We start from the raw sequence: 27,191 nt of genomic DNA, 5'->3' as shown, positions 1-27,191 counted from the left end.
GTAAAAACAAATTTATGTCGGAGATCGAGGATTTGAAGGAATGAGATTACAACGAAGTAATGAATACCATTATAAAAAATTATCATAATCAACAAAGATTCATCGCAACCAACTTAATGAAAATAAGGCATTTCATTTACTCCATGTAACCTCACATATGCATGTTTAAAGTACACTAAAGCCGTTAACACGATTTCATGTTAATCTGTCTTTGTCTTGCATAGTAACATTCTGAAGTTTTGCAGTCAATTAATAAAGCATATTGTACATTAACTCAATTCGGAAAGGCCCAAAAACACAACAATGTATAGTCTTGAAAACCATCCATAGGAACATTGTTATTAAAATGCAGAGGAATCTCAAAGTTATTTCCTTATTTTCCGTTGTTAGTTTATCTCTTTCTTCCTACTGCCGGTTCGGCGATCTACAATCTGACCGTCTATTAACAACATGATGTCGTATTGTGGGAATTGATAGAACATTGATTTCCTTAGTTTTGCATTCACAGTGGCCCTGTAAGTATATTCTGTATTGTTAACGCAGGTAGCCAAATGCCACAAAGGTTTTTTTAGAGGTGAACCCCTACTGTTGCTTTAGTCATCCGTATGATGTTCATTCAAAACATGCTTACGGCGGTATTTACAGATTAAATAAAACTTAGCCGTATCTTTACGGTACTTAGGTGTATTACAATATGGTTGGAAGTTGACGACATGCAGGCAGGTGGTGCTGTATGGCAAAGACACAGCAGATAATGCCAAACGTAATAGCTAGGAAGACGAGCACAGGGAACTTCTTCTAGCGAATAAAAAAGCTTTCGTCGTGCAGAAAAAGAGCATGCGCAATAAAAACGTTTTCAGTGCGCATGCGCTTTCACTGCAAAGACGTGAGCTTTTCTTAACCGGGGGTAGGTGGTAGGTCCCGTTTAAATATCTGTTGAGGTGCATGATTGCCTGATTATTCTGGAAACATAAGGTTGTAAAACTGGTCAGCGTAACACAATGCATCATCAACGCCCTCGCAAACACGTTTCCATTGGTCAGGAATTGAAGAAAAACCAAAATGGGCACCAGCTAATGCCCCCGTCATTGTTCCAATAGTGTCTGTATCACCACCGAGTGTATATGCATATATAAGTGCTTCTTCAAAGTTTGTATTTGAATTTTTGACAAACGAAAAGATGGCAGCCGGAACAGCCTCCTGTGCTGAAATGTCGTTTCCCAGGCACTCAACAATGCGATTTACATCATTTGACTCCTCTCCACTATCAATAAGTTGGGTCATTCTCTCGAGTTGTTTTGTGAAAGAAAAACTGCTACGCCTGCTAAACCGGACAGTTGAATCCCTGAAAAAAACAAGAGCAGAGGAGGATAACATTTGACAGTGGAACACGTATTTCCAGCTATTGAACTATGAACGATGCGGTGGCCTTTTTCAATTACCTTATCCACTGATTCCCTAAGAAATATTTTATAATTCTCACAAACCTTCCCTGAGGCTTCTAAAGACCATAGATGTAGGAGCCGGGGGACATATGCCCCTATATTTTAGAAACAGAGGTTAAATACCTACTGGCAGCTCATGAATGGGCCCCTATCTTGACTACATGTGCCCCTCCCTCATCCCAAGTGCTTCCTACGTCTACATGATAAAGACAATTTGGATTCCAGAAGATTTTCAACATTCAAAGTTTCAACTGTTTGAATAAAATTGAATAAAATTGGGAGAAAACTGGGAAATGTTAGAGAAAATATCCTCAACCAGATCATATATGACAGACAAATTATGACATTTAAATAAATCTCTGGTGATCAAAAATTCAACACAGATTCAACTTACTGATCAGCAGATAGTGACACCTGGTCATCTTTTAAGTTCTGCTTGGATTTTACGACCTCGATTTTTTGCATTGCTTCCTTAAGACTGTTAATCAAATCTGTCTTGTTTATTTCAGAGGGTGCAAACAAAACCTTATGAACAGCAACAGCTTGCAGGATCCCACCATTCACGCCATATTTGTTTGAATGAGTTAACAATGAAGTTTCTTCAGCTACCTTGGCAAACAGAAAACGTCCATTTAAACACAAAACCATATTGAATATTTAAGGCAATAACGTGACGATGTACTTCAAACGACAAAAATGAGTGAATACATATACAACTGTAAAAACGGTTATTCATCAAAGATGATATGACAATCAGTTTGCTGGAATAGTTATTCATTTTATAAAAAAGACATCCCCTTTGTTGCTAACTTATCTAGTTATCTAGCTTACGAGACATAACAATCTTTCTGTCCCTTCTTTTTGGCAGCTAGCCCTTTCCAAAGCTTAAAGAGAATGTGGCATGATGGTATATGCAGGTTATATTGGGAAACCAAATCCACCTGGGTACCTCAGGGCTCAGTACTTCGTCCTCTACTGTCCCTAGTTCAGTTTAAAATGTTGTTAACGATGACACATCACAGTTTTTCTTGGCAGGGGAAAATGAAACTGGAAGCAAGCAAAACTGAAGAAGCCGCTTTTCTGGAATGTGAGATCGAGCCTTGGTGAAACATAAGCATTCTCAATTGACTTTTGACTCTAAATTTGATTCCCAAAGCCACATTCGCCAAATGTTATGACTGTAAGGGGGTGTCTTGCCTCGTACTAAGTTACGCGTTGACCGATTTCACAAATTGTATGTAGGGTCCTGGCTGTATGGGAAATAGACTGTCTTGAACCAAATCTTTATCAGTAGCTGGCGCTTTAATGAGGAACTGACATTTTATGACGAACTGGGATGGGTAAACCTTGGAAAAATAATTGTGTTTTGACATTCATGTCACGTTTCTTTAACCTCGAAAATGGCGCCCTTGCCCATGAACGTTTCAAAGCACTCCTCCTGTGTCGACTTACTTAAAAAATTCAGCAAAGAAAGGGCTTATAATGCTATCATTCCAAGAACTGCTCGCTTTTCAAATGCCTAGTAAACTAATGTCATTTAGTAATGGAATAAACCGGATAATGAGATCCAAAATCCGGATTATCTTGGCTAGATTAAAGGGGAAATTATACTAATACTAGACAATTAAGAAATCCTGTCTTTCACTTCCAAAAAATTTATTGGCATTAGACGATAAGACACGGCTTGTATTATAATTTTGAGTACTTAAATGGGCAAAATGAGTAATAATTCGGAAAAATGGACAGTTTAGGCCATTTTTGTCAGTCCGCGACTGCAACAGGGCGAATGAAAAGAGTCATTTTTCACACATAAGGGCAATTACTTTTGCAATGCCTTCTGTATGACGCACTTTCGCAGGATCTTCAGAGGTCATTTTTTTAACTTTCTTTGCAATCACCCATCGGTTTGGTCATTCTAATTTAGATGCGATGAAACGATTACACAGCAAATGAAGATGTTAACTTTGCAAGAAAGAGCAGATACAAATTGAAATAAACTTTAAAAATGTTTCTGACGTGGATTCTAAGAGTATGGAACATCTGAAAATAACCAACAGGTGCAAGGAAATAAATTTGAAGGTTTGAAAACAGTAGAAAAGGAATAATTGTAAATTTTTTTGGCTCCTTGCTTTAAACATAGTCAATGGAACGGCTCAATTTGAATGTAGGGTTTCAACTATGTGCTGAAAAGCAGCAGTATATCTATTACGTTTAATTCTTTTTTCGTCATGTTTTTCATATTTGCATCAAAGCAAAAACTACTTTGTTATTTATCGTGCAAACTTGATGGTTTTATTTCCTCTATGATTCGCATATTTTATAGTTCAGAAGTTGCTATTTTCGATAATTTGTACTTGTTTCTACCTAGCATATGAGTGTCCTCGTCCTTCCTTTCGTCGTGTCCATACCTGGTGATTCCTAACCTAGAATTGCACGGGGCTGGCGACTCCCCGCACTCTGGGTAAAAGTTTGGTCAAGTAAGGGACCCGAGCCCTAGACCCATGGATCTGTTGTCCGTGACCCTAATAACTGGGCCAAGCCAATGGCTTTGATAAAAAAGCATTGCTGAGCAAAGACTTACAGAAGACCAGCCGTGTTGTAACAGGATAGATTATGATTATTGCTGCCACGACTAGCAGTAACCATTACAGCTAGCTCAGCATAGCTATGAATCTTAATTTGTATCAAAATCGGAGGAATATGAATTAGGATTAAGAAAAAGTGACTTGCTTGATTAGCCCTAGAAAACTTAGACCTTTTGTCAGTGAGAATGACTATCGAACATTATTCAACTTCATGTCGTATATTCTTGGAGGAGCAAAAGCTAGGTTTAACATGGACTGTTATTGCCATATAACTAGTAATTAATTTGTACAATCATGGCCTTACTTGCAAGAATGCTCTGGTTTGTTCACTTTTAGTTGCGAAACAGTTCTAGGAAGCAGCCATCTTTGCAGAGAAATCGTGTTGCAGAAAACACCAACCCTGTAGCTACCCGTTGATTGTAAGCTATTATTAGTTGTATATTAATAAAAAAACAGAACATATAACTCAGAAACTAGCTGTACCAGCCCCAAAACTGGAGCTTGGTTAAAAAAGATTAATGAAAAAGCACTGTCTACATCGATATGAGCATAAAATCATTTTAATTGAGAAGTTGGAGATAAAATGTTTACCTTGATGACATCCTCCTCTTCTTTTTCAAACAAAGCAACTGGTGCTACTCTCATTGCCGCACCGTTACCATAAGACCCAGAGCCTACAATTAAAATCGGCAGATAGAACTTGACTCCTTACAAAAGAAAATTGCAAAAAACTGTGGTAAAAATGGCTTTACGCTCTACGTAGGGGTTGGGCACACTAGAAAAATTGTGTGGCTAGCAGATTTGAAAGGAAAATCCCGTATAAAAGTTAAACGCTTGTCGCTCCAACATGTCAAAGAATTCATTGCGACAAGATATGTAAGATTGTTTTGTTTAAACAAATTTTAGCTTTTTAATCTGGGAAACATAGCACGCTCTCTATGAAACCTATACTATGACCTATTGATTTGCTTGAAAGCAAATAAGCAAGCCTCACTTCTGAGTCACTAGAAATGTTTTTTCTACGTAAAAGAAATATGATACACGCAATAGAAGGAATTCCAATTCGTTAAAAAACTTCAGTTTTCTCTAGCTGCAACTCCTTAATAGAATTTTTGGCAGGCAAGATTGAAAATCTTAAAATCGAATTAATCTAAAATCTAATTTGTTATTTGTTAATAAGAACTGATAATTTAAAAAAAAGCATCTGCTCCTCCTACTAATTAATCCAATTTCCTGAAAGTGAAAAAGAGCCTGCTTCAGGATTTCAACAACACTTGACGAAAAATGCAAACCTCCAAACTGCTCTTTTGCTGCAAGAAATGGGTCACTGTCTGTTCCATTCTCTTTCCATTTGTCAAATATAGTGATTACCCCAGAGCCATAGCCTCTGTCGCTTCTCTGTATGTATTCAGTTGAAAATCTGCTTGCTAGGTCAGATCCATCAAAACAATTCTTTGCGAGCAGAGAAGCACAGATTGATCTTGCCATAGCCGAGTCATCTAAAATAGCAAAAAGGAATTATCTTTTAAAAGGACCTTGTTAGTTTTTCATTGGGAGTGATAATTACAAGGCTGGTGAGATCAAATACCAAGGCAAGAAGGGGAGTGCTTTATAATTTTATTATTCTTTCTCTCTAGAAAGCACAATTATCATGCAAATTGGTATTCAGATCTGAAAACAAAAAAAGAGGCAGTAATATATAATTCAAGAGATTTACTTGTCCATAATTCTTACTTTTCTTTTGAAAATAATTCAACAACTTGAGCTTGAAATGTATTGAAATAGCTTGGCTAATTTTTCTAGGCCAACGGCCAACTATATATAATAATGGACTTCTAAATATAATTGCAGATATTTTACTATTTTCTTTGAAATCAACCCTTTTTTACATGATTTGTGCTTTTAAGGAAGGCCAGAAAATTTTGTGGACTGTTGAGAGAAAACTGAAATGAACAGATTTTCAGAAATGAAAAATACGCTTATACCCACTTTAAACAAGATCAAAGTAGCAGAGTCAGGACTGTGATGATTTTGCTTGTACAAGACTAAAACTGAAAGTGGATCATGATCTGTTCTTTAATGTGCATTTTCCCATGAAAACCCGAGTGCTGAAGACATTTTATCAAATTCAAAATAGCAAAAAAGGTAACTTAACTTTGAATCAAGCTCTAATATCAACTTCCAGCAGGGTTTGAAGCAGGGGTTCCGTCCTGAAGAGTTAGGAGAGTGATTGTTGTAGGCAACTTCTAGAAACCACACCCATGACCACACCTACACCCAACATACTTCCTTTTGTTTTAAAGATTTTCTGTTTTCACAAATTATTCATTGACTTAAAAAGGCCAATAGGAAATTGCCCACTTATCTTTTATAAACAGACCGATTCAGAGAAGATAGTCACAGGTCTAGGAACCTTCAGCTAGTTTCCTATCAAACTATAATCCTTTGCTGAATTTTCTCCTTTTAGAAACAAAAGTTTTTTAAACTAGGTAGACTATCTATTAGAGTGAGGGGAGCTAATTTATAATCAGGTGCTCACACTCAGGGCTGCTCAACCTGGAGGGGTGCAGGGGCAGGTGCCCCACCTACCCTCTTCCAGGAGGGGCAGAGGAGGCAAGCATTTTTTCAACTTCATGCCTATGTTTAGAGCCTTTGATTGCAAAAATCCCAGCTGTTTGGGTGGAACAGATTCATGCCAATATTTTGCTTTGCATCCCTCATACATCTCACAGCATCCCTCGTACATCTGTTATTTGCTCTCAGCACAAACGCTGCCCCTCCTGCTTTAATCTTGTGCAGGCATCCCTGCTCACACTAATAAAATACTTTTTGCAAAATGCTCATTTTTGCATCTAAGGCAATCTGAGAAGCTTAATGTTAAAAGATTTTCAGGGAGGCATTCTGCCATCAAGCCTATACCAGACACATCAAGTCTCACCTTAACATATTTCACAAAGTTGGCAAATATATGCCTTTCTCTAGCAGTAAATGCAGACGGTGGATGCTCACTGCGAGTGATCTATTTGTTTATAGATCAAAGCTTACAAATCGATGCTACTGGCTTCTACGTGAATATATGTTTCCAGGAAAAAGGTAAAGAGAGAAGAGGATGTAGTTATCAGTCAAATCAACTTAACCCACAGGAATTACCTGTGTACTCAAAGGATCCATTGCTTGCTTTGGCTAACTTCTTTGACTGTAAGCCAATCAAAGTTTCAATTTTTTCTCTTGAAATACATCCTCTACTCGAGCCTTCAAACGGTGCACCCAAGCAATCGCCAATGATTGCACCAACCAAACAACCTCTGAATTTATCTCTAGACGAAGACATAGCAAACTGACTGTATCTCACCAGCTCCTGCGAGCACTTGAGGTTTCCTCGAATATAGCAATTGTAAGACAACTTAAGCATAAGTTTATCGGGGGCTATATCATAAATGTATCGTTGATATTCGATAAAATAAGGTGTTCTTCCAAATCAAGTCGGAGAAGTAGTAGTCGCGGTTCCAGGAATGTTAATGTTTTGAATGAAAGGTCTCCCCTCGCCTGTGCCTCGATTTAATGCGTTAGGTACAGGGAACCAGAATTATCAAATGTATGCTGTTGCCGTTGTTTTTGTTGTGGTCGTGGCATTGGGTGAAGGCAAGGCACAGCAAGTAAGTTCTGTTAAGATAACAGTGTAAAGAAAACACAACTTGTATCTAAACATAACATGAAGAAGTAAATGAGAACAATACAAAATCTAAAAGTAGATATATCGCAGTGCAAGCTTGAGGGTCACAAGACCAGACTAGTGGCGTAGCGTGACTTTTTCAACTGGGTATTCTCTATTAAAGAAGAGGTTGGGGCAGGGTATGGCTTGATGGGGCTTGGTAAAAATAAGGGAATAATAGGAAGATTAAAAGGACTAGCTATTGACATTTTATTTAATTTTCTTGTTGGTTCGGTTGGCAAGTACTGCACTATCAAGACGTTATGAATTGATTTTGATGGAATGGTTAGTGATAATTTGATGCAATGAATGAGTTCGAAGATTGTATTTGCGTTGGGTTCTTTAGCAAAGTATCGTTTTCATGAATTCATCATAATCAAAACATATCATTGAAAGTCAGTAAAAATATATTGGTCAAAATATGTCACAATAGTTGTTGTTTAATTCTGTAAAATATGCACTGATGTAAAGAGGAAGTAATTGTAAACACCTACTCCTGATTCCTTAATGCAAAAGAGCTTTTGAAAGTTCGAAATTATTCACATAAAGAATAACGTCAGTTATAAACAGATTGTGGTATGCAGTCTAGACTTTTTTTTCATGGCCTAATGGTGATATTTTCAATGTTAATGTTTGAAAGAATCGAAGGTAATAGATGAGACTGCACAATAGGCGCTCGAATAATGCAAACAAAACAGGCCAACACTATATGTGAATGCACCAGGCAATTATAAGGATATTATCCGAGCCTATCTGCATTTACTTTATTCTATCAAATAATACAAACAGAAGCATCCCCGACTGACAAGCAATAACAAAATTGGCATTTCAAGGGCAGAGATGTGAGTGTAGCATTATATAGAAGCCTGCCTTTCCTTTCCACTTTGCTGCTGGTGGATTAGGGGTCAAATGAGAGAATGATTATGAAACAGTAATACAGACATTGCAATAGTTTTTGAATGTTTTCAATGAAGCTCCAACTGCTCTGACGTCCATTAGCTGTTTACATTGATCTCAAAGCAAGACTATTTTGAACCAACTTTGAGGCTGTACGCTGCATATTTCTCAGCATACAGGACCATTGTTTTAGCTGATTAACGGTAAATATTATTCATGAAAAGGAGCATTTTGATTGGTTGAAGTACCGTCTAAGGTATTCATTGGTATTCATGAACAATCTCCATTCAACATGAAGTAGCTCAATCTTCAAAATTAGCTTCAAAGATCTCCCAGCTTCTCTATGTGTTGCAGCGTTTTTGTTTCCATGAATTTCGTGATATTTTGTACTTGTGCCAAATGTAGCATTCAAGGCAACAAATTCAACCAGAATCAATAGCCCAAAACCATTTTTTAGTTATGACAATTTTACGTTGTATTAATATTTTTTCTGAAAAATCTCAGGGTATTCACTGATTACATTGAATACCCAGACACTATGCCTTTGCATAAGACCCGAACTACGCAATATCGCAACATCGTGAGATTAGCAAAGTATATAGCGGTGATCATAATGGATAAAGTTCTTAACAAGTTCATTAGCTGTTTTTTGTGACATTGGCATACCTTTGCAGAAGATGGCTGTAGACCCCAGGAAAAAGTTGTCTTTCTTTTAGACAAGCAGAGATTGCTTCCTTTTTACAGACTACTTTTAAGAGTAGTTTAGGGTAGGTATTACATTCCACCCTCTGATAAAACACTTTGTCAATTTTCTTAAAAGAGGTTGGGGCAAAGGTTTTAAAGTGTTATTCTGTGGGTGTGGCTGAAAAATGTCAAAATTGTGCAGGGAAGATCTTCTCAGCATTCTGCAAGGTGGAGCATTTGCCCCAAGTGAAGTGATGAGAATTGCCTGTTTAAAGAGAATTTAACCCCCCTGCCAAGACGCCTCTGTGTTCACTTCTGAAAATTTAGAGAAAAATCTGATTGATTTTTATTATGCAAGCTCACTTAGGGGTTTAATAATCTGCTGCTTATGTATCTTTGTGGATATTTCAATGAACTTCCATGTCCCAGTGGCTGTGGCACCTCCCTGTCTGTACCATGAGCACCCTTAAAATTCCTCATTTGAATCATTTTACTTTAATAACTGCAAATCATTTTGCTTTACAGGCTTGCTATGGCTGCTGCTATAAGAGCAGAAAGGATTGATGTTGATTTGCCAAAATGGGATCAGTCAACATTTCTGGGAAGGCTAAAACACTTTTTTAGTATAACTGATCCAAGGACTGCACTTTGCAGTGAGACTGATTTGGATAATGCAAGCAAGCTACTAAGTCAGTACAGGTGAGTTTGGAAAGGTGTTTAAAATGACCAGTGGGATAACTTGACCTTTCTTGTTTTAGCATTTGTTATTTTACTACTTGTTATTGTATAAAAGAGGTACTAATACAAAAAATTATAACCATTAAGTGATATCCCAAATGCATGGAAGTCAGTCTATGTAGAGATTTTTTCATTTGTGGGAACAAAATTTCTGTGTTAATTTTCTACTCAGGAGAATAACATCAAAGAGGAATGTTTTCACTTTGATAAAAAATAGCTCCCTCAGAAATAACATTGCCACATCCCTCATGAAATCAGGCATTGAAACTACATTCCCTCATCACGGCGAGCAACGTTGGGGCAGTGGTGCATCGGCACAAGTTGCTCCACCTAACCCAAGTAAAAAACCTAAACCTTAGATATAGCTTGATCAACTCAAGTGCAAGCAGTTTTAAGTTCTGGGCAGGTAATGGACAAGAAAAAATCACTTTTCCTCATAAGGGGGCTGGCCGATGCACCAGTCCTACCTTAGATTCCTAAGGTATGAGAGGGAAAGACAAATTATGACAGGATAAAAAGCCGGACCCAATCTAAGCTAAAAAACAACAGGACCTTTTAAAGAATACTGTGATGTTGGTAAGCTCTAATTCCTAAGAGAACTAAAAGGTTTTAAAAGACTCAAAAAAGAAAACACAATTAGCTAGATACCAAAAAGGGAGGGAGGGTACGGGAAAAGAGAAGAACGTTGAAAAGTCTACCAACAATTGCGATAAGCCCCACCCAAATGCTTAATTACCCTCATCAGAGCCAAGGGACCAACAACTCTGTTTAGAAACCCAATATACAGAACTCCTACTGCCCTATATCCCAAATGCATCGAAAAGGGGCACACAAGAACCAACTACCAGAATGAAAGCATAATAATTGACACCCAAAGAGGAAAAGATAATTTGGACAAAAGTAAAACCCCTAGTAAGTAGTAAATCAAATTCTACAACATCCCTTGTGAAATTTACTCTGATAAAATTTCATTCTATCTGCATTAAAACAAGACAGGGGCAGAAATATGGGGATCTGATTTCGGGGGAAAGCCATGGTGCGAGAAATGTTGCAAGAAATGTCGTGAGTGTGCGAGGATGCCATAACACAGGAACAAGATTTGCTTGTTTATACCGACAAAAATACGGAAGACATATCTATTACTACCACCACCACTACTATGGCTCATTGTGTCCTCCTTTCACCTTTAAAAGCAAAAGAAAAGAAAAGAAGGCCACAGATTGACCCAGCCATGGCAACAAGCCCTGATCCAGAGCTTCCAAATGACGTCAAACCCTTTGTTTCCCCGCAGCAGACCAGAAAAAGAAGTGGCATATCAAAAATGTATATCCCAATTTTCAAAGTCTGAAATTTTTACTTTGACAGTGAAAACAGACAAACAGAATATAATCTTGGGTTCAATGAGCCCCCAACCTGTGTCTCATAAAATATTGTTGAAATCTTCAGATTTAAAAATTCATGTCAGTGTCCCTTTAACCAGTGATAGAAAGAGTAGTTCTTTTGAACAATAAGAAGAAACACAATCTGATTCTCATGTTTCTTGTTTCTGTATAGGGCCAAGGCAAGTTTTGCTTCAAATAAATTCATACGAAGTCTAATAAGCTTTCATGAAACTGTGGTTGTTTTTAATTAAAAATCTATCTATTTGTTCATTTAGAATTGGCACTGAACCCCCTGGCACAACAGAAGAGCAGATTCGATATGCTCAAAAACTTTATCTATCAGCTTTCCACCCAGACACGGGTGACAAAATGAATGTAGTTGGTAGAATGTCCTTTCAAGTTCCAGGAGGTATGCTCATCACTGGGTGCTTGTTACAGTTTTACAAGTAAGTCAATTACTATGAAATTAATAAATGCCTGTCATCAATGGGTCCACTTGAAGTAGCAATTTTGAGAATAACCACTTCTTGTATTTGTATTAGCAAACTGCATGGCATATTTTATTTGAAAAAATTACCTATCAACAAATCCTGGTTTGGAAGTTCATGGCATTTCTTTTCAGTTTCCAAATTGTTGCAAAGGTCCAGCCAAGATGGCAGCTAATTTGTTCAGAGCTGCAGCAGAAATTTTGCACTGGAATAAAGTACTTTGTATGGCAAGAAAAATATCCAGCAACTAACAACTAAATGCTGCTTTCTATCAAAGTTTTTAAGAATGGGCTTGTTGTGAAGTGCCATTTAGTGGAAGCTGACTTCTGATGACCTCATGGGTCAGTAATCCTCTAAATCAGCTCTAGCTGAGTTGGTTTCGTAATCCCTTCAATCCATCTTGTTGGTATGCCTTCTGCATGCATGCCAGAGCCAGGGGGCTAGGTGTGCTGTAGCCCCTTCACTTTTCTGCTGAAATGTGATATCAAGGCTGTAGCATCGAAGATAATGGTGGCAAACTACAATTGGAGCCTCCCTCTACTGGTCCAGAGTTCTGTGCTTTTCCCTTTGCCTACCATGATTGTTTGCCAGTCCTTCTTACATGGCAAAGGTACAATAAGGACTGCCTGGTGATCTTGCTTAAAGGTCTGATCATTGCTGAATTTTCTGGTTAATATCTTTTTGGTTTTCCTCTCTTATCGTGGCACTGCTAGTGCTGCATCTAAATACTGTCGATTTTCTTTTGCTTTGGGGCTCTGATGTTCCAACAATCATACCGTATATCCACACAGGGAATATACGATGACCTTCAGTTCATTGACTTTTTTATGTTAGTATGTCTCTATCCCTCATGACTTAATCAGTTTACTGATTGCCACTCTTCCTAGTGGACTTCATTTTCGGATTTCTTTTCCAAATCCTGCCTTATTCTTTACATTGATACAAGGAAGATTCCTTTTTCGAACAGCAATCTCGATGACCGCATTATCAATTTTCAAATTTGTTCAAGTCGACTTGACCTTCAGTTTCCAGCCATATTTTTGCTTTCTTCTTTTACCTTCCTGCAATAGCTTTTATCAACTGCATCTCTATCTTAGTAATCAGATCTTTGTTGGCATACCTCAGAATGTATAGGTGTTTAGTGAAACTACAGGGTCTACAATGTAAACTTGTTAAATTTGTTTTTTGAAACATTGCCTTTTTCAAAATCAATAAAAAAAGACTGTAAGAAAGAATGTTGGGAAGAAAGAAAGTAGATGAAGAACAGTGCCTACAATCATAAATAAACAGCAAATTAACTTCCAGCCGGTTGTGGATCTTCTTCTCTCCAGGGTAAACCTTTTAAGAGTCAAGGTAACCAATAGAGAGTTTTGGAAGAAAAATTGGAAGAAGGAAGGGAGCAGGGAGAGTATCCTTGTTCATCTATGCAATTTCCTGCCTCTGCTGTCCGACTCTGCTCCTCAGCGGTTCATAAATCCCCCCAAAACAGCAGGGGGAGATACACTTATTTATTTCTTAAGTGAAGTTGATGTGTTTTAACTACAAAAAAATACGACTTTGTGTGCGTTTTGTGTCTAATTTTCGAGTTTAATTGTTATAAGCACCTTCTTATTCGAATCCACAAACGCACCCTAGATTTTATCTCTTTCTGCGAGGCCATTTTTTCTTCTCAAACTATTTGGGTGACCAGTATCCCTATATATACTTTCTTAATGTTCTAGACACTATAAATGTGTCTTAAATATTATGCAAAAATATTAGTGGGAGCTTATGGTTAACGTTTAAGAAAATTTGTAGGTCCATTTAGTATGAAATTCTGCTCAAAACTGTGTTGTCTCTGTATTCATTGATGTTTTTAACACTATTCTTCTCTTCTTCTTCAGGACAGTACCTCAAGTTGTTTTTTGGCAATGGGTGAATCAATCGTTCAATGCCTTTGTGAATTATACCAATAGAAATGCAAAATCTGATGTTACAAACAAGTAAGAATTTTTAATCAAACAAGTTTTTAATCGTGGTGAAAATTTGTTTGATAACTTCCATTGTATGCCACAGATATATCCACATGTTGTTGTCTATATACTCCAGATTTTCTAATAAAAGAAATATGCCATAAGATATTAAGTGAACTGTACTTTTCACGTTTATTGTTGTTGATAAAGTAAATTATCGCATCATCGCATTATCGAAGCATCGGTGAAACGGAATCATCAAGGCAGATTAGCATGACTCAGTTGATCATTCTGACAAAGTTGATCATTCAATGCCTAAAACTGACATGTTAAAATATTGTCAATATGAAACCTTAACATTTTGCTGCATAGGCGAGGAAGTGATAGAAAAGACTACCATAAAACAAACAGGAACGTATTCACACCTAATTTCCCAAAATGATATTACTTGCAACAGACCCTATGATTTTTATCAAACAAGAGAAGCTCTGCAAAACTGACTGATAAGGTAAAGGCAAAAGGTAATAAATGCTGAAAATGTAAAAGGGTTTCAGAATGTTATTTTTTCTATTCTCCCTCTCTGAGCATTGTAAAATATTTTCAAAAATTTTCTACTCTCCCTTTCTTTTCTCTAGACAAATTGGAGTTGCATATGCCTCTGCAACAACAACAGCAACAATAGTTTCAGTAGCTTTAAATTCTTTAACAAGGGTAGTTATTTTTTCTGTTTAATCTTGCAACTTTCTAACTTATTTATTATCTATCATAGAATAAAGATGAAGGAAAAAGAATTTACATTGATTTCTTTTGGACCTGTTTTTGACTTCTGAATGAATTAAAAAAGTCATTAATAAAGCGTTTCTTGATCTCTACAGTTATGTAATACTTAAACGATTTCACTGTATGTCCGATATTTTACCGATTCGTTTTACAACAATCTCGAAAAAGTTTTCCGCTAGGCACAGTGTAGCAATTTTAGGCAACAGGAGCATTACTAATGCCATAAAAATTACGATAAGAAATGGATTGAGACAATATATGAAACATCTTCAAGTTATTTTTAATTCCTTCTAACTTATGCTCAGTAATAGCTTGTACTCAACATAACGTTGTTTTATTGTCTGTTTTGTATGGCCCTCGAATAGTAAGCAGTTCTCTTTTTGGATATTAATTGTGTTTTTGTTCAAGGAAATCAGATTAATACCTTTATACAAAAATGAGAACTGTACAAAATTTGAAAAAATATTGAGTTTCAATATGTTGATAGTTTCAAATTTTCCTCTTTTTTTTAATTATTTACATTTGCTTCAATTCTGCTTCCGAATTACTATCCATTAGATTTGTCAACGTGTCTTCTTTTTATAGGCTGCTCCTCCTCTGATTGCCAGATTTGTCCCATTTGCTGCTGTAGCTTCGGCAAACTGTGTCAACATTCCACTGATGAGGCAACGGTTGGTTATTGTCTATTTGCCTTTTGAACATTTAATTTTAATTTCAAGTGCTATGTTGTTTCTGATTACAGACGTTGACGATCAATGCCTTCCAGTTTTCTCTGTCATCAGCTTTTTGAATTAAAATTCCAGCGTTCTTTTCATTGGTCAGCAGCTTCAAACTATCCATGTATGTTGTTCTTTGCTTTCCCCTGTCTCTTTTACCTTCAATTTCTAGTCCTACCATTTTCAAGAAAAAGTTGAAAAACTACTTGCTAATTCAGCAATAATTCCCAAAGCACGATCTTTAGGAAGAACAGCTAGGAAGAATAGTTATTTTATCCCATTATTCACTTTATCATTAGCTGATAGGGCTTTGTGGATGAACATTTTTAAATAAAAAAATTAAAAAATAAGTGCCGGTTAGCGTGTTCTGACTTTTGTTGTAAAATCTCCATGGTTTGCATCAGTAATATGTAGAAGTGAAGGTTTATTCCTATCAGATGTTGCTGTCACTAAGAAATAAAACATAGAATCAATGTATGGTTTACAGAAGCTGCTACTGATGTTGCATTTTGTTTCCCTACGGTTTGATTCGTGAAAATTGAAGTAATCGAATTTAAATTGAAATTTAAATCTTCTATCCCTAATTGTTTGCGATGAATCTATGAGAGAGTATAGTTCCCTTTCATCGGTGATATATTTCATAGAATCAAGGCTCACTCTCAGCTCACTTTCTCGGAAAGAAGTCTAAAATTCATTTATTCAAAAAATTTTCTTCCTACTGAAATTTTCTTCACAGTTTTACCGATCGTTCCTTTCTGTAATTAGTTTTTTTAATTGAGATACAATTTCTATTTGTTTTTAAGGGAACTTACAAATGGTATTGCAGTTTATGATGAAAATGGGGAATTTATTGGACATTCAAAAAGAGCAGCAGTAAAAGGCATAACGCAAGTTGTTACTTCGAGGATAACAATGGCTGCTCCTGGAATGTGTATGTTTCCCACATTTATTTCCAGTTTTGGGTTTTATTTCATTATTCTGGCTAAGCCATGTGTGGATAACATCTTTATCACCTTTGAAAAATTTTCCTATCAAGTATTTCTTATTTCTAACGCTGCTTGAGTGAAAAAAGCCCATATTTTTTTGCAAACTTTGTCACTCTTCTTTTTACTTCTATTTAAATGTTAAAGCAAACAAGATTATGTGAGCCTTTGAACATTTCTGGCCAAATGTTAGGTGTGATTAAAGATTATCGACTTTGGGAGTAGTGCTGATATACAGTTGATTAGCCCTGACAGTATCATCGGCGCTTCTCTTACTTAAGACGCTTTTCCAAGGCGCGACGACAAGCTTCTGTTCTTCAAATGTGACTTTACATAAGGGAAGTGACACATATGGGAGTATATTGTAAGCAAAAGTATATGGGATATTGTTATATTCAAGGATGCCATCTGTAGGATAGTACCTTTTATATCCTACACTGGAATAAAGATATGAATAGGTAATGGAAAATCTTAAGATAAGATGACTTTTACAGGATATTTTGGAGCTTGCACCTTTTTTGATTGATTTAAATCAAATAAAAGAAAGATATTTGTTTGAAGACGCTATGTTTACCTTGTTTCTGTTTTCTTTGTTATATAACAAACAATTTTATACCGCAAATGACTTTTCAAAGCATTGAACCGGTCTACCGGATCTAATGAACGCCAACCTCTGATAAACGCCGCCCTCTATAAAACGCTGCACCCAAAATTTGGATTTGTAATGAACTCCGCGGCGTTCTTTAGAGAAATACGGTATATGTAATTAAATTAAATAACATTACTTCATAGTGCCCTTTATAAGAATCATTTTTTTATAGTAATAATTCCGATAATAATGGAGAAGCTAGAGAAATATCGTTTTATGCAGGTGAGTGGATTCCATTTTTCGGCAAAGCTTTTGGTATATAATAACTTTATTTGAGAATGTAGGTCTGTCACAAGTATAAATAGTGTGTAATGACTGTAGCCCGGAATGCAGCAACATTGTAGTACACTTTCACTTGTTTTTATACGACCCCTGATGATAAATCTTTATTTAGGTGAAAGATAATCAAATCCTTGTTTGTTTATTCTACAGCGAATTAGAATATTACATGCTCCAATCCAGATTCTGATGTGCGGTGTTTCGTAAGTCTATCAGTTTCTTAAATTTCAGCCTGTTAGTCTATCGTGTGATTTTTACGTTTTTCCTGTTCTGCCTTATGAAGAACTTGTATGTATGTTTGCTGATGGATTCATTAGATTGATGGATTGTTTTCTCTCTTGAACTCCAGTGTTAATTTTTCTGTTGACACGCAGCTCTGACTGGTCAGGTATACCGGTCTTTGCTTGCGTTTTTCTGATTGGCCTATTTCGATCCACAACTGGGTATATATTTTTTATCGTGTTCTTTTGTACCCTTATTCTGACGTTTTCTGCTCTGAGGAGTGTCAGACGAAAAGGCTTTTAGCCAATATGTTGTAAAATGTTTGCTTTTTTCAAAGCCAGATTCATTACCTATCTGTTCTGTGTGAAACTGCTTACTAAGCCTTCATTTTCTCTTTATATAAAAAATGAAATGCTCTGAAATTCGAACTAGCCACTATCTCAAAATTTGTTGACAATTCAAATTTTTTAAAACTTAGTCTTAGATTATTTAAAGATAAATATGCAAATGCTTAGTTGTGTGTGTGTTTGTGTCAGGTCAAGTCGCTGGTGAACTCTGGCGATCCTCTAAACAAACAATCTCAATTTTGTTCTGTTCATTTTTTTCATTAAGTTTGTGCAAGGACATCGCAGTTTAATCTTTCAAGACATCCAGTCATCTTGTTCTTTGCCTGCCTCGTCTTCTGGTCCCCTTCTACCCTCCCTTATATAATATCTTTTCAGGGCTAGTTTTACAATCATGTCTTCAGTGAAATTTAATGCTTGGTTAGGGAACAGTATTTGTTACGTATGTCCTTCAAAGATACTTCTTTGACAAAACACATACTCTGGCAGCTAGATCAAGTTGGTCGATTATACCTTTATGACAGTCAAGATCATACACTTTCTGGCGGTGCATTAAATCTTCAAATTTGCTGGCATCTTTTTATTTAGGCATCATTTTGCAATCTATCTACGTTAAATATGTAGCCAATAAGAAACACCGCAATGCGACGAGAATGAACAGCAATAAATACACGTAAATGAGCCTTCACTAATTTACGTGTATTTATTGTTGTTCATTCTCGTCGCATTGCGGTGTTTCTTATTTGCTACATTTTCATCGATTTTTCACCGCAAGAACTCCTTGGAGTCCGTCGAGCAGACTGCTATCGTGACCTTTTCTTTATGCATACGTTAGATATGTTGGTGAAACAGAAGGAACCAGTCAAACACGGCATCCTTTCATTCGTTTTTTTTGTTTTTATACATTAAAAGAATGTCAAACAAACGGTATACTGAGTGTTTTAGCTACAACGTTACGTTTTCACAATTTTGTGCCATATAAGTAAGTGTAAAATATGCAGTTTTTCAAATTCTAAAAGATCCTTTAGTTTTATGTTTCTTTTTTTATAGATTGGTTTTCATGGTACCTATTGGTTGTGCAATGTTCCCACAAAAATGGTAGGTTCATATCGATTTGGTATGCAGATCGCTTCGCGTAGTGAGTTAGTTTGAACCAGCGATACGCCTGACTCTTCGGACCTTAAACCTATGCAGAGGTCGAATTTTTTTCAATTACAAAAAGATAGGACGACCATGTCTGGACCAAATTTTTCTTCAACATTTCAGTTTTTGACTCGAGTAATTTATCATTTTTCAAAAAACTTTGTTAAAATGTTTTAACGACGTTGTATCAGTGCAAGGATTTTGGTGCCAGATTTAGCCCTTGCTTTTGTATGCATCTTATTTAAATGGGATTATTTGGTGACCTTTTCAAATAGAGTTATTGGCGAATGCTCAGGTTGGAGAAAGCAATGCAATTTGCTCACAGTTTCAATGTTACTTGATTGTGCAAGATAACAGAATCTATATTTTTTCTATAACCCACCTGAAGGCATTAAAATTTCGAATGACAAACCAAAGGCTATAGCACACTGCCTAATTTAATTCAAAAGGAATCTGGTGCGTTTTAGACCTTTTGATGAAATTCGTACAACATACAGGCGTTAAGATACAGCTTCAAAGTACCTTTTCACTGGACATGGACCCAAATAAACGGGAGCTATTATTTTGTCTTGTTCGAACGATGAAAACTGCTGGCTCAATTTGGAACAAGAAAAGGGACCAGAACAACGACCAGAACGGGGATCAGAACAAGTACAAGAAATAGGACCAGAACAACGACCAGAACAGAGACCAGAACAGGGAGCTGAATTGGGACCAGGATTGACAGTAAAAATGGACTCCAGAACTGGTACCAAATAGGTTTCTCTCGTGAAAACAGGGTCATTGCTGACTCCTAAGTTCATGACCATATATTATGCCAAATGGAGCCAGTTTCTTGTGTAATAGGGTCAATAATTTGGTAATTATTTTTTTACTTCTGGAAACATATAATGAGAATTTGAGGTTTAGTTGGATTTACTTCTGTAGGTAATTTGAGTTTGTTTTACAGCTCATTATCAGTGGATCACCTTGAACCAGAAATGAGGCTTATTTTTGAAGAAAAAACTGGACACAAGCATGGAAAAGTATTCTTCAACAAGGGTCTCTAAAGTCATTGAAGGCTGCTGGTTGTCAATTTTTGTATAATCAGTGATATTGGAGGATGTTTTTTATAATGATGCATGGGTGATGTATTTGCAATTTGTAGTCGCAGTGAAGACATAGAAAAGAAATGGAAATAAATGACTGTGAATTACTGCAACTTTGGATTGCTAAAATAGTAAAGTGCAAAATTAAAAACAAATTTTGAATTTTGATAACTGTGTGGCAGTTGGTATAATATTTTATTGTTACCTTATTGTATCAATGCCTTATTGTAGTGGTTCAAAACCAAAATGTTAGTGGATTGACATTAACACTATAATATGTATTGTAATCCCATCGGGTATTTTATTCTAGTGATAGTGAAGGAAAGTTTAAAATTTTTATATGAATGTCAATGTATTTTGTAGGCAGCATTATATTAATATCAGAATGTATCCTCTACAAAACCTTGTTGCTTGGTTTCCTTTCGCTATTTCACTAGACTTCCTTAAGTTTTGTGAAGACCTAATCTTCATAAAGACTTTTTGCTATATCAATTATGGCAAAAAAGATCTTAGAGATAAATTTTGATACCAAAGGAACTAATTGAGCAAGGTATCTCAAACACGGAGGAAGCTGCAGAAACCAGGTGAAATATCAAATATGAGAAAGTTAGCCTACTGCAATGAATCCCTTTAAAAATCTAATCTCCTTACATCAGAAGTTGATACTGTATTGATGATATCATACAGAGAATATTTTCAACTAGAAAATGCTTCTTAATTAATATTGTGCAAGAAAGAATTCAACTAATTTCAAAGTGTTTTACAAAAATAATATTCACAAAAACCTTAGACTTATAATAATGATACAGTTTAGATTTATGTCAGCAAAATGAGCTACCTTGAAGCAAATAAAGGCCATCTGAAAATACCTTTTAGATACAAATACACTGCCTGAAAGGGTAATGGTATTAGGACTTGAATTTAATAATACGACCTGAAAGACAACATCATATTTAGTGCTGTTTATAAGAAAAAGGTTTTGGGTTAATTGAGTCAAAACTTTTAACTTCGCAGGGCCTCAAGTCTTGCTTGCATTTCTGATATATCTTCTTCATTATCGGATGCAGCTGTGGCCCCAACTGGCTCATTCTAAAAAATAAATTATGTACTTGATTTGAAAATATAGATGAAACTAGTAGTCAGAAGATGTTTTGATAATAAGTTTTATGCAGAAAATAAAGTTCACAAAATCTAAAATGGATTATACTAAAAAGAATGAATAATTAAGAGAGACCTATATATAATAATGCACATACAAGATAGATAAAAGTTGATGATTCTGCCTCTGAAAATATGAAAATGTTCCCTTTTTTAATTGAGAAAATAGATTAGATAAACCAATCATTTTGTAATTTATGAGGTTTTCATGGGCTATTAATAGAGTGACTGTAAAAATGTGTGACTGTACGCCAAACTTGACAGTAACTCAAGCTCATTTTGATGAATTTGCAATTTTTCGGGCTAGAGCCATGTGTGACTGTGATGAGCTATAATCTGTATTGAATATATTTTTAGTATACTCACAGGAAGTTCACCAGCTGCAACAGGGCCTGCTTTCCCAAGCACACCTGAGAAATAATGGAAAATGATGCAATTTATGTATCTGCTTAACAAAAAGACATTGATAACCAACAATATTATATTTCTAATATACAAATTGTGCTAGCTAGTAATGGTACTTGGTAGTCTGTCAATGTATTTTAGATTTGATGATTTTAACCTTTCTTAGATTGTTTGAATGTTTTAAAGTTATTTGCATGTTTGCCAACTATTGTTCACAACATATAACTTTAAGTCCATAAATAGTGATTGCAGGGCTTTCACATTCTTAAATAAAGGTGCAAGACAATATGTTTTATGATATCTGCATGTTTCTTACAGAAAATAACCTTTTGTCACAGAATATTAGTTGATTTGATTTGATTGATTTGATTTGATTTGATTTGATTTGATATTCAAATTCTATTACAATAATGATTATTAACAAAATACTGATAATACTAACATAGGGAAAAAACAACAACACAATGCAACTAGATGTAGTAGAATTCTTAGGGAGGAGCTCACAAAGTAGGTAAACTAACGAGATGAGAGCCCCCCTGTTGTCTATCAGAACCATAAACACAAAGGCAACGCCAAATTGCAAGGTTTAATAATAAAATTTGTTAAATGTACATACCAAATAAAAATTTTTTTCAGGCATTCACATAGCATTTAGCAAGTGATGTTTTAAATTTTTTTTGAATAAAAATCTTTAGGTAGAATTTTGAATGTCAGCTGATAGGTCGTTCAAGAGTTTCGCTCCCATATATTGAATAGACTTCAAACCAAATTTAAGTATATTTTTTTATCTATATAGATATCTCCTCGGAAAGACTGCCTTGTTTCATACTTGCTTATATTCCCCCAGTGAATTCCCTAAAATGTCTTACGAATGAGGGACACATATAATGGTAAATGAATTCTTCAACTCATGTAAATTTGCTTACCACTTGTAACCTCCCACAAAATCTTGTCAACTTCCTCTTGAGCTGCCTCTTCAATATCATCATCTTCCAGACTTTCAAATGATTCTTCTATCATTTCCTCCATTATTCCAGCCTGAAAGCAAACATGGAAAGTTTATGAAAACCCATCTCTGTTAATTATATCTAGATTCAAATTTCAATAAAGTTTAACACTTTACAAAAATATAAGATCATGAGAACCTTCATCATCTCCCTAGATAGTTCTTGCATAGATGCTTGGATTTCAGGCACTTTAACCAACGCTTGCATGTACTTCATCACTTCAGTGCTTTGTTGAAGACTCCCAGAAACTCTCAAAGTAGCTGTAAAAACACATTTGGCACTTAGTCACAAAAATCTGTGTTAAAAAAATGCATTTTTATTTATGGCAAAAAAAGTTACAAATAAAAATTGAAGAAACCATGACAAATAAAACTAACTAAACAACTATCTGCCAGTAGTTACAAACAATTATATCATAACTTCAACTTCAAAAAAGTTAAAAAACATTGTTGAAAAAAACATTGTTAAAAAAGAAAGTTGAAAAAAAGAAATAACTCACCTAGCTGATTCTTCATACTTAACTCAACTGAATTCAGCTGGGCCTTTGAAGAGTACAATTTATTAACAGCCCTTCTCGATCTTATAATCTCCTTGGCCAATATTGAACATACATCTTTCTCTCCCTTCTTAGCAGCATCCTTCAATGACTTTTGAACTTTTGCTTCCTCCATTTTTATGGCTACAATTTACCAAAACATGGAAATTCAACAGAATCAACTTACTTGGACTTTGTACAATTAACATATAATTCAAATGCTTATCATTTATTTCAGCAAAATATTGACACAGAGTTAATAAAATATTATCATGTCATTCAGATAATAAACCCTGTACCTCTTATTTGCCTGTCAAGTTTTCTTCCTTCCTTTCTGACATTGGAAGTCATTTCTCTAACCTAAAAAGATAATTTGTATCTTAGTAAAATGAAAATGATTCTTACAAATTATGAAAATATTACAGACTTGATCAGTTCATCTAAATGAGGAAACTTTATTCTGTAATTTTACAGAAATAGAATAGTTTACACAATCAGATTGCTTAAGCAAATACTAGATATGAAATTGGCTGAAAACATATTGAACACAATTCACATAAATAATGAAACTCAAGACAAATTATATACCATACAATGCATCATTTAAAGTATTAAAGACTTCCTCCTTTCTTAGAGGTAGACTGGGAAAATGATGCGTTGAGGTCTGTAATGCATGCTAGTGCAACCAAGACAGCTATTTTTTCCCAAATTTTTTTGGCAGCACATCCCCCAAATTCCTGTCTAAGCTACCCGATTACTTCATGGTAGAACCCTCCTAAATCACTCAAGAAGTTGATCAATAGCCCACCTCTCCACCAATTTTTATTTTAAGTGCAACAATATTCATTACCACAAATATCGAGCATTCTTTAAACATAGAAACAATTAAGTGAAGGGCTTGGGCTTAAACCTTGATCCCCAAGGACTGGTTAGAAAATTTGTTTTTCAGGGCCTGGTTAACTTGCATTTTAATATTTTCTGAAATGCAGGCATTTTTCTACTTTGAAAAAACTCAATATCCACTTGTCAACTCCTTCTAAACACTGTTATAAATTAAGATTGTCCAGCCAGGGACTGCTTTGATCTGGCCTGACCCCTTACATTGATGGTGACATTTGTCCACTTATATTAACAAGAGAACACATCCCACCTTTACATCATAAGGCTACCTTATGGACAAAAAAAACAGAATGTAATACAACACATTACATAATTAATAAATAAAACCTGATATCAGGGGGCTGACCAATGCAATTATACTTTTTTGCATCATTATTCAAGGCTTTCAATGGGGGGCGCGCCATGCGCGCGAGTGTGCAGGCACACGCCCAAGGTTGCATTTGAGAGCGATTGGTCGCGCGCCCAGTGATAAATATTTCCCGTGAAGAGCGCAATTGCTGGATGCTGATAGGTCAAACCACTTGAGACCCTTTTTTTAGAAACGAAAGTTTCCGTTGTTCTTGAGCCGTTCCCATTGCTCCGGCCCACACGGTTTTGGCCAAAACGAAAACTAAGGTTTTCCCATTACTCTGTTTTGTCCGTTTTCTTATCCTTTGTTTAAGCTCATCTTGAAACTGAAGATGAACGAATTCTTTATTAATTGACTCTGTTTTCGATTTTCTCATTAAAATAATTCGTTTTTAAATTACTCTGTTCTCCAATGACTTCTTTTTTGCTGTGTCCATTAAAATGAATTGTTTAAAAACGTTTTTGGTTGATAACTTGGAACATCATTATAAATGTCTCCGTTTTTTAATGGGAACCCAAAATCAAAAACAATTCATTCAGCTCCGTTTTCCTATAAAAGCGGAGTGATAGGAACAGGGCCTAATTTCCAAAGGACGTACACATTAATTGCCCCTTTGCCATTTGTTGGTCAAACGGGACATTCTTTTTGTTTCATATGCTAAAGCTACTTTTGTCTGTTTTTTCTTTAACTTTGCTGATCAGAATTGAAACTTTGTCACGTTTTTTAAGTCACTGAAACCTCTCTATATCTCAGAGTACCCTTCAAGATAACTCGTGAGGGAAACAAGAACATAACTATACAATGTGTAGCATTCAGTTCATTTCAAAAGTTTTGCCACGTTTAATGTTTCAATAGAAAATCTTTATTGTTCTGTGTTAACAAATAACTTTGATTCCAGCCCCCCACTCTTATCACGCGAGTTTTTTACAGTGCGCGTTGATTTTTTAATGTGAAAGCCCTGTTATTGTTAAAAAAGGAAAGTCACCTTTTGAACATTCCATACCTAAATTCTATAATAGTATTTTTGTAAAATTCATATAGAAAATTTTCAGAAAACTTTGTTTTTTGGAAGTGTTTCTATGTTTAAAGTTTATCTTGCTTTGGGTTGTAAAACACGACAAGTAATTCTTTTCAAGCAAATCAGCAGTGGAGTTGAAGCATAGAGGAAGATATAGGAGTTAATGAATAAGAAGAAGATTTGAGTGAGATGAATTTCATGATTATGAAAAACAGTAGATAGGACTTGTTATTAATCTTGCACAGTTGCAGAAGGTACTGATAAAAACTTTTCATCTTATATATAAATGCTTTCAGATAATTTTATTGATAAATTCTAAATATTGTAAAAATGGCCCTCCTGGACACAAACAGGAAAATCTGTATGTTCTATAATGAAAAATGTTATTACCTAGGGACTTTGTGCAGCCTATTATTAGCAAAAGCATGCAGATAGAAAATTTGTGTGTATGGACAATAAAATGCAGGCACATGACAGAGCTTCCAGTCTGGTTACCAGCCACCTGCCAAAATTCTTATGGCTGGGGCTGATCTAGAACATATAAAAAACCAGTTTTCCAGCGTGACCCTTTGAGGTAAAGAAGCCATTTTTGTAGGTCCAAACAGATACTATATTTCAATAAATGGCAACCTTCAAGGTCATATTTCTGAAGTACAAATTTTCTAACCAGTCCTTGGGCCCAAGCCCTTCACTTAATTGTTTTACACATTTTGAAAGAGGAAGTAACCTAAACTATGCAATGCATTCATTCTATTCGACATTTACACGACAGCGTTATAACCTTGAATCCTATTTTTATTATTTCATCTTTTAGAAATGGTGCAAAATAATCGCTTGCAATATCCCGTGGTTTTTGAAAAAAATAAATTTATTTTGAATGATTTGATGATGTATGTGAACAACTTAACTTTCTTTTTATGACAATAGCCTGTCTTAAACAGAACAAAGAGTAAATTCTACCAAAAAGGAGCCATATACTAATCTGAATCGACAAAATGGCACTTTTAAGAAAGAAAAATTATTTCCTTGGTTGCCATCGTATCGATAATCTTTATTTTAGGCCGATAGAAGAAAATTCTTAATATGAGAACAAACCTGTTCTTTTGGGTCTTTCTGTGGTGTTTTCCCGAACAAACCCATTTTTGAAAGTCCCTTGAAATAATCTCAAAATTCTTTTCAATTTCAGGTAACTTTAGTTGTCAGATAACTATTTTTAAGCTATCTATCAAAATAAAACAATCTCTCCAGTGGAAATTGCATTCAGGCTAGGCCATTTTGGTTTTGATAATATATGTCTCGTTCCCAAACGGCCTAGTACCATTACGTCATAGTTGGACTGGGCACAGCCTAATTAGGACCTCATTGGGTACAGCAATATTTTGGTGAGGTGGCGCTTACAAAAAGCAGAGCGATCTAAAAAGCGTGGTCGTGAAAATAAAGAGCGTGGGAAGCCACTTCTTTCGAATATCCCTAAGTCCTCCGCCAACCTCCCGCCGGCCCCTTCAAACGTACCTCTAGCATAGTCAGTGCCCCATAAAATAATAGGCATAAAATCTCGTGAAGCGTTTTAGTGCGTTTTTCAAAAGATGGTTCTTTAGTCTGGCGCCGCCCCAGTGAAAAACTAAACGACCTCATGATTCTTACTTGCGAGAAAAACATTTTGGACAACGTAAATTTAGATGAGATAGTGGAGCAATGGGCAAGTCGTAGAAGGAGAAAGATTAACTTTTAT

The 27,191-nt window shown here is 35.7% G+C and overlaps 3 protein-coding genes across 4 annotated transcripts; 1 reads left to right on the top strand and 2 right to left on the bottom strand.

Moving 5' to 3' along the window:
* LOC135696063 (ADP-ribosylhydrolase ARH3) lies at positions 1-7,587 on the bottom strand. The gene is made up of 5 exons (XM_065215334.2): positions 7,181-7,587; positions 5,323-5,529; positions 4,622-4,704; positions 1,840-2,054; positions 1-1,345 (listed from the first exon to the last, which is right to left on the bottom strand). Exons 1-5 carry the CDS (start codon positions 7,440-7,442, stop codon positions 958-960), a joined length of 1,155 nt encoding a protein of 384 aa, XP_065071406.2. The 5' UTR covers positions 7,443-7,587; the 3' UTR covers positions 1-957.
* On the top strand, positions 7,586-23,104 carry LOC135696064 (sideroflexin-2). Of its 2 annotated transcripts, none has more exons than XM_065215336.2 (11): positions 7,586-7,686; positions 9,849-10,022; positions 11,719-11,889; positions 13,815-13,913; positions 14,519-14,594; positions 15,249-15,334; positions 16,183-16,310; positions 17,184-17,233; positions 17,444-17,493; positions 18,907-18,954; positions 19,949-23,104. In XM_065215336.2, the coding sequence occupies exons 1-11, from the start codon at positions 7,628-7,630 to the stop codon at positions 20,046-20,048; spliced, it is 1,041 nt and encodes a 346-aa protein (XP_065071408.1). In that variant the 5' UTR covers positions 7,586-7,627; the 3' UTR covers positions 20,049-23,104. The 2 variants fall into 2 exon arrangements, with proteins under 2 accessions (XP_065071408.1, XP_065071409.1); XM_065215337.2 differs by lacking the exon at positions 7,586-7,686 and adding an exon at positions 7,713-8,027.
* Positions 20,874-26,760, bottom strand: LOC135696065 (charged multivesicular body protein 3). The gene is made up of 7 exons (XM_065215338.2): positions 26,555-26,760; positions 23,492-23,552; positions 23,157-23,336; positions 22,796-22,917; positions 22,577-22,688; positions 21,612-21,655; positions 20,874-21,176 (listed from the first exon to the last, which is right to left on the bottom strand). The coding sequence occupies exons 1-7, from the start codon at positions 26,597-26,599 to the stop codon at positions 21,090-21,092; spliced, it is 651 nt and encodes a 216-aa protein (XP_065071410.1). The 5' UTR covers positions 26,600-26,760; the 3' UTR covers positions 20,874-21,089.
* Positions 26,761-27,191: the final 431 nt, after the last annotated feature.

Source organism: Rhopilema esculentum, chromosome 14 (assembly GCF_057945365.1).
Source record: "Rhopilema esculentum isolate cy_ngs chromosome 14, ASM5794536v1, whole genome shotgun sequence".
Lineage (NCBI taxonomy): Eukaryota > Metazoa > Cnidaria > Scyphozoa > Rhizostomeae > Rhizostomatidae > Rhopilema > Rhopilema esculentum.
The sequence above is the reverse complement of the archived record's forward strand: the minus strand, read 5'-3'. Positions and strand labels throughout refer to the sequence as shown.

Excerpts from the sequence above, each read along its gene's own strand:
- LOC135696063 (XM_065215334.2), bottom strand. The coding sequence starts at position 7,442 with ATGCTTAAGTTGTCTTACAATTGCTATATTCGAGGAAACCTCAAGTGC. Across the intron at positions 4,705-5,322 it reads AGCAAAAGAGCAGTTTGGAG|GCTCTGGGTCTTATGGTAAC; the intron begins GTTTGCATTTTT and ends TTTTAATTGTAG. Across the intron at positions 1,346-1,839 it reads GTGTCACTATCTGCTGATCA|GGATTCAACTGTCCGGTTTA; the intron begins GTAAGTTGAATC and ends TGTTTTTTTCAG.
- LOC135696064 (XM_065215336.2), top strand. The coding sequence starts at position 7,628 with ATGCTGTTGCCGTTGTTTTTGTTGTGGTCGTGGCATTGGGTGAAGGCA. Across the intron at positions 17,234-17,443 it reads AGAAATATCGTTTTATGCAG|CGAATTAGAATATTACATGC; the intron begins GTGAGTGGATTC and ends TTTATTCTACAG. Across the intron at positions 18,955-19,948 it reads GCAATGTTCCCACAAAAATG|CTCATTATCAGTGGATCACC; the intron begins GTAGGTTCATAT and ends TTTGTTTTACAG.
- LOC135696065 (XM_065215338.2), bottom strand. The coding sequence starts at position 26,599 with ATGGGTTTGTTCGGGAAAACACCACAGAAAGACCCAAAAGAACAG. Across the intron at positions 23,553-26,554 it reads AGAAAGACCCAAAAGAACAG|GTTAGAGAAATGACTTCCAA; the intron begins GTTTGTTCTCAT and ends TTATCTTTTTAG. Across the intron at positions 22,918-23,156 it reads AAGTATGAAGAATCAGCTAG|CTACTTTGAGAGTTTCTGGG; the intron begins GTGAGTTATTTC and ends GTGTTTTTACAG.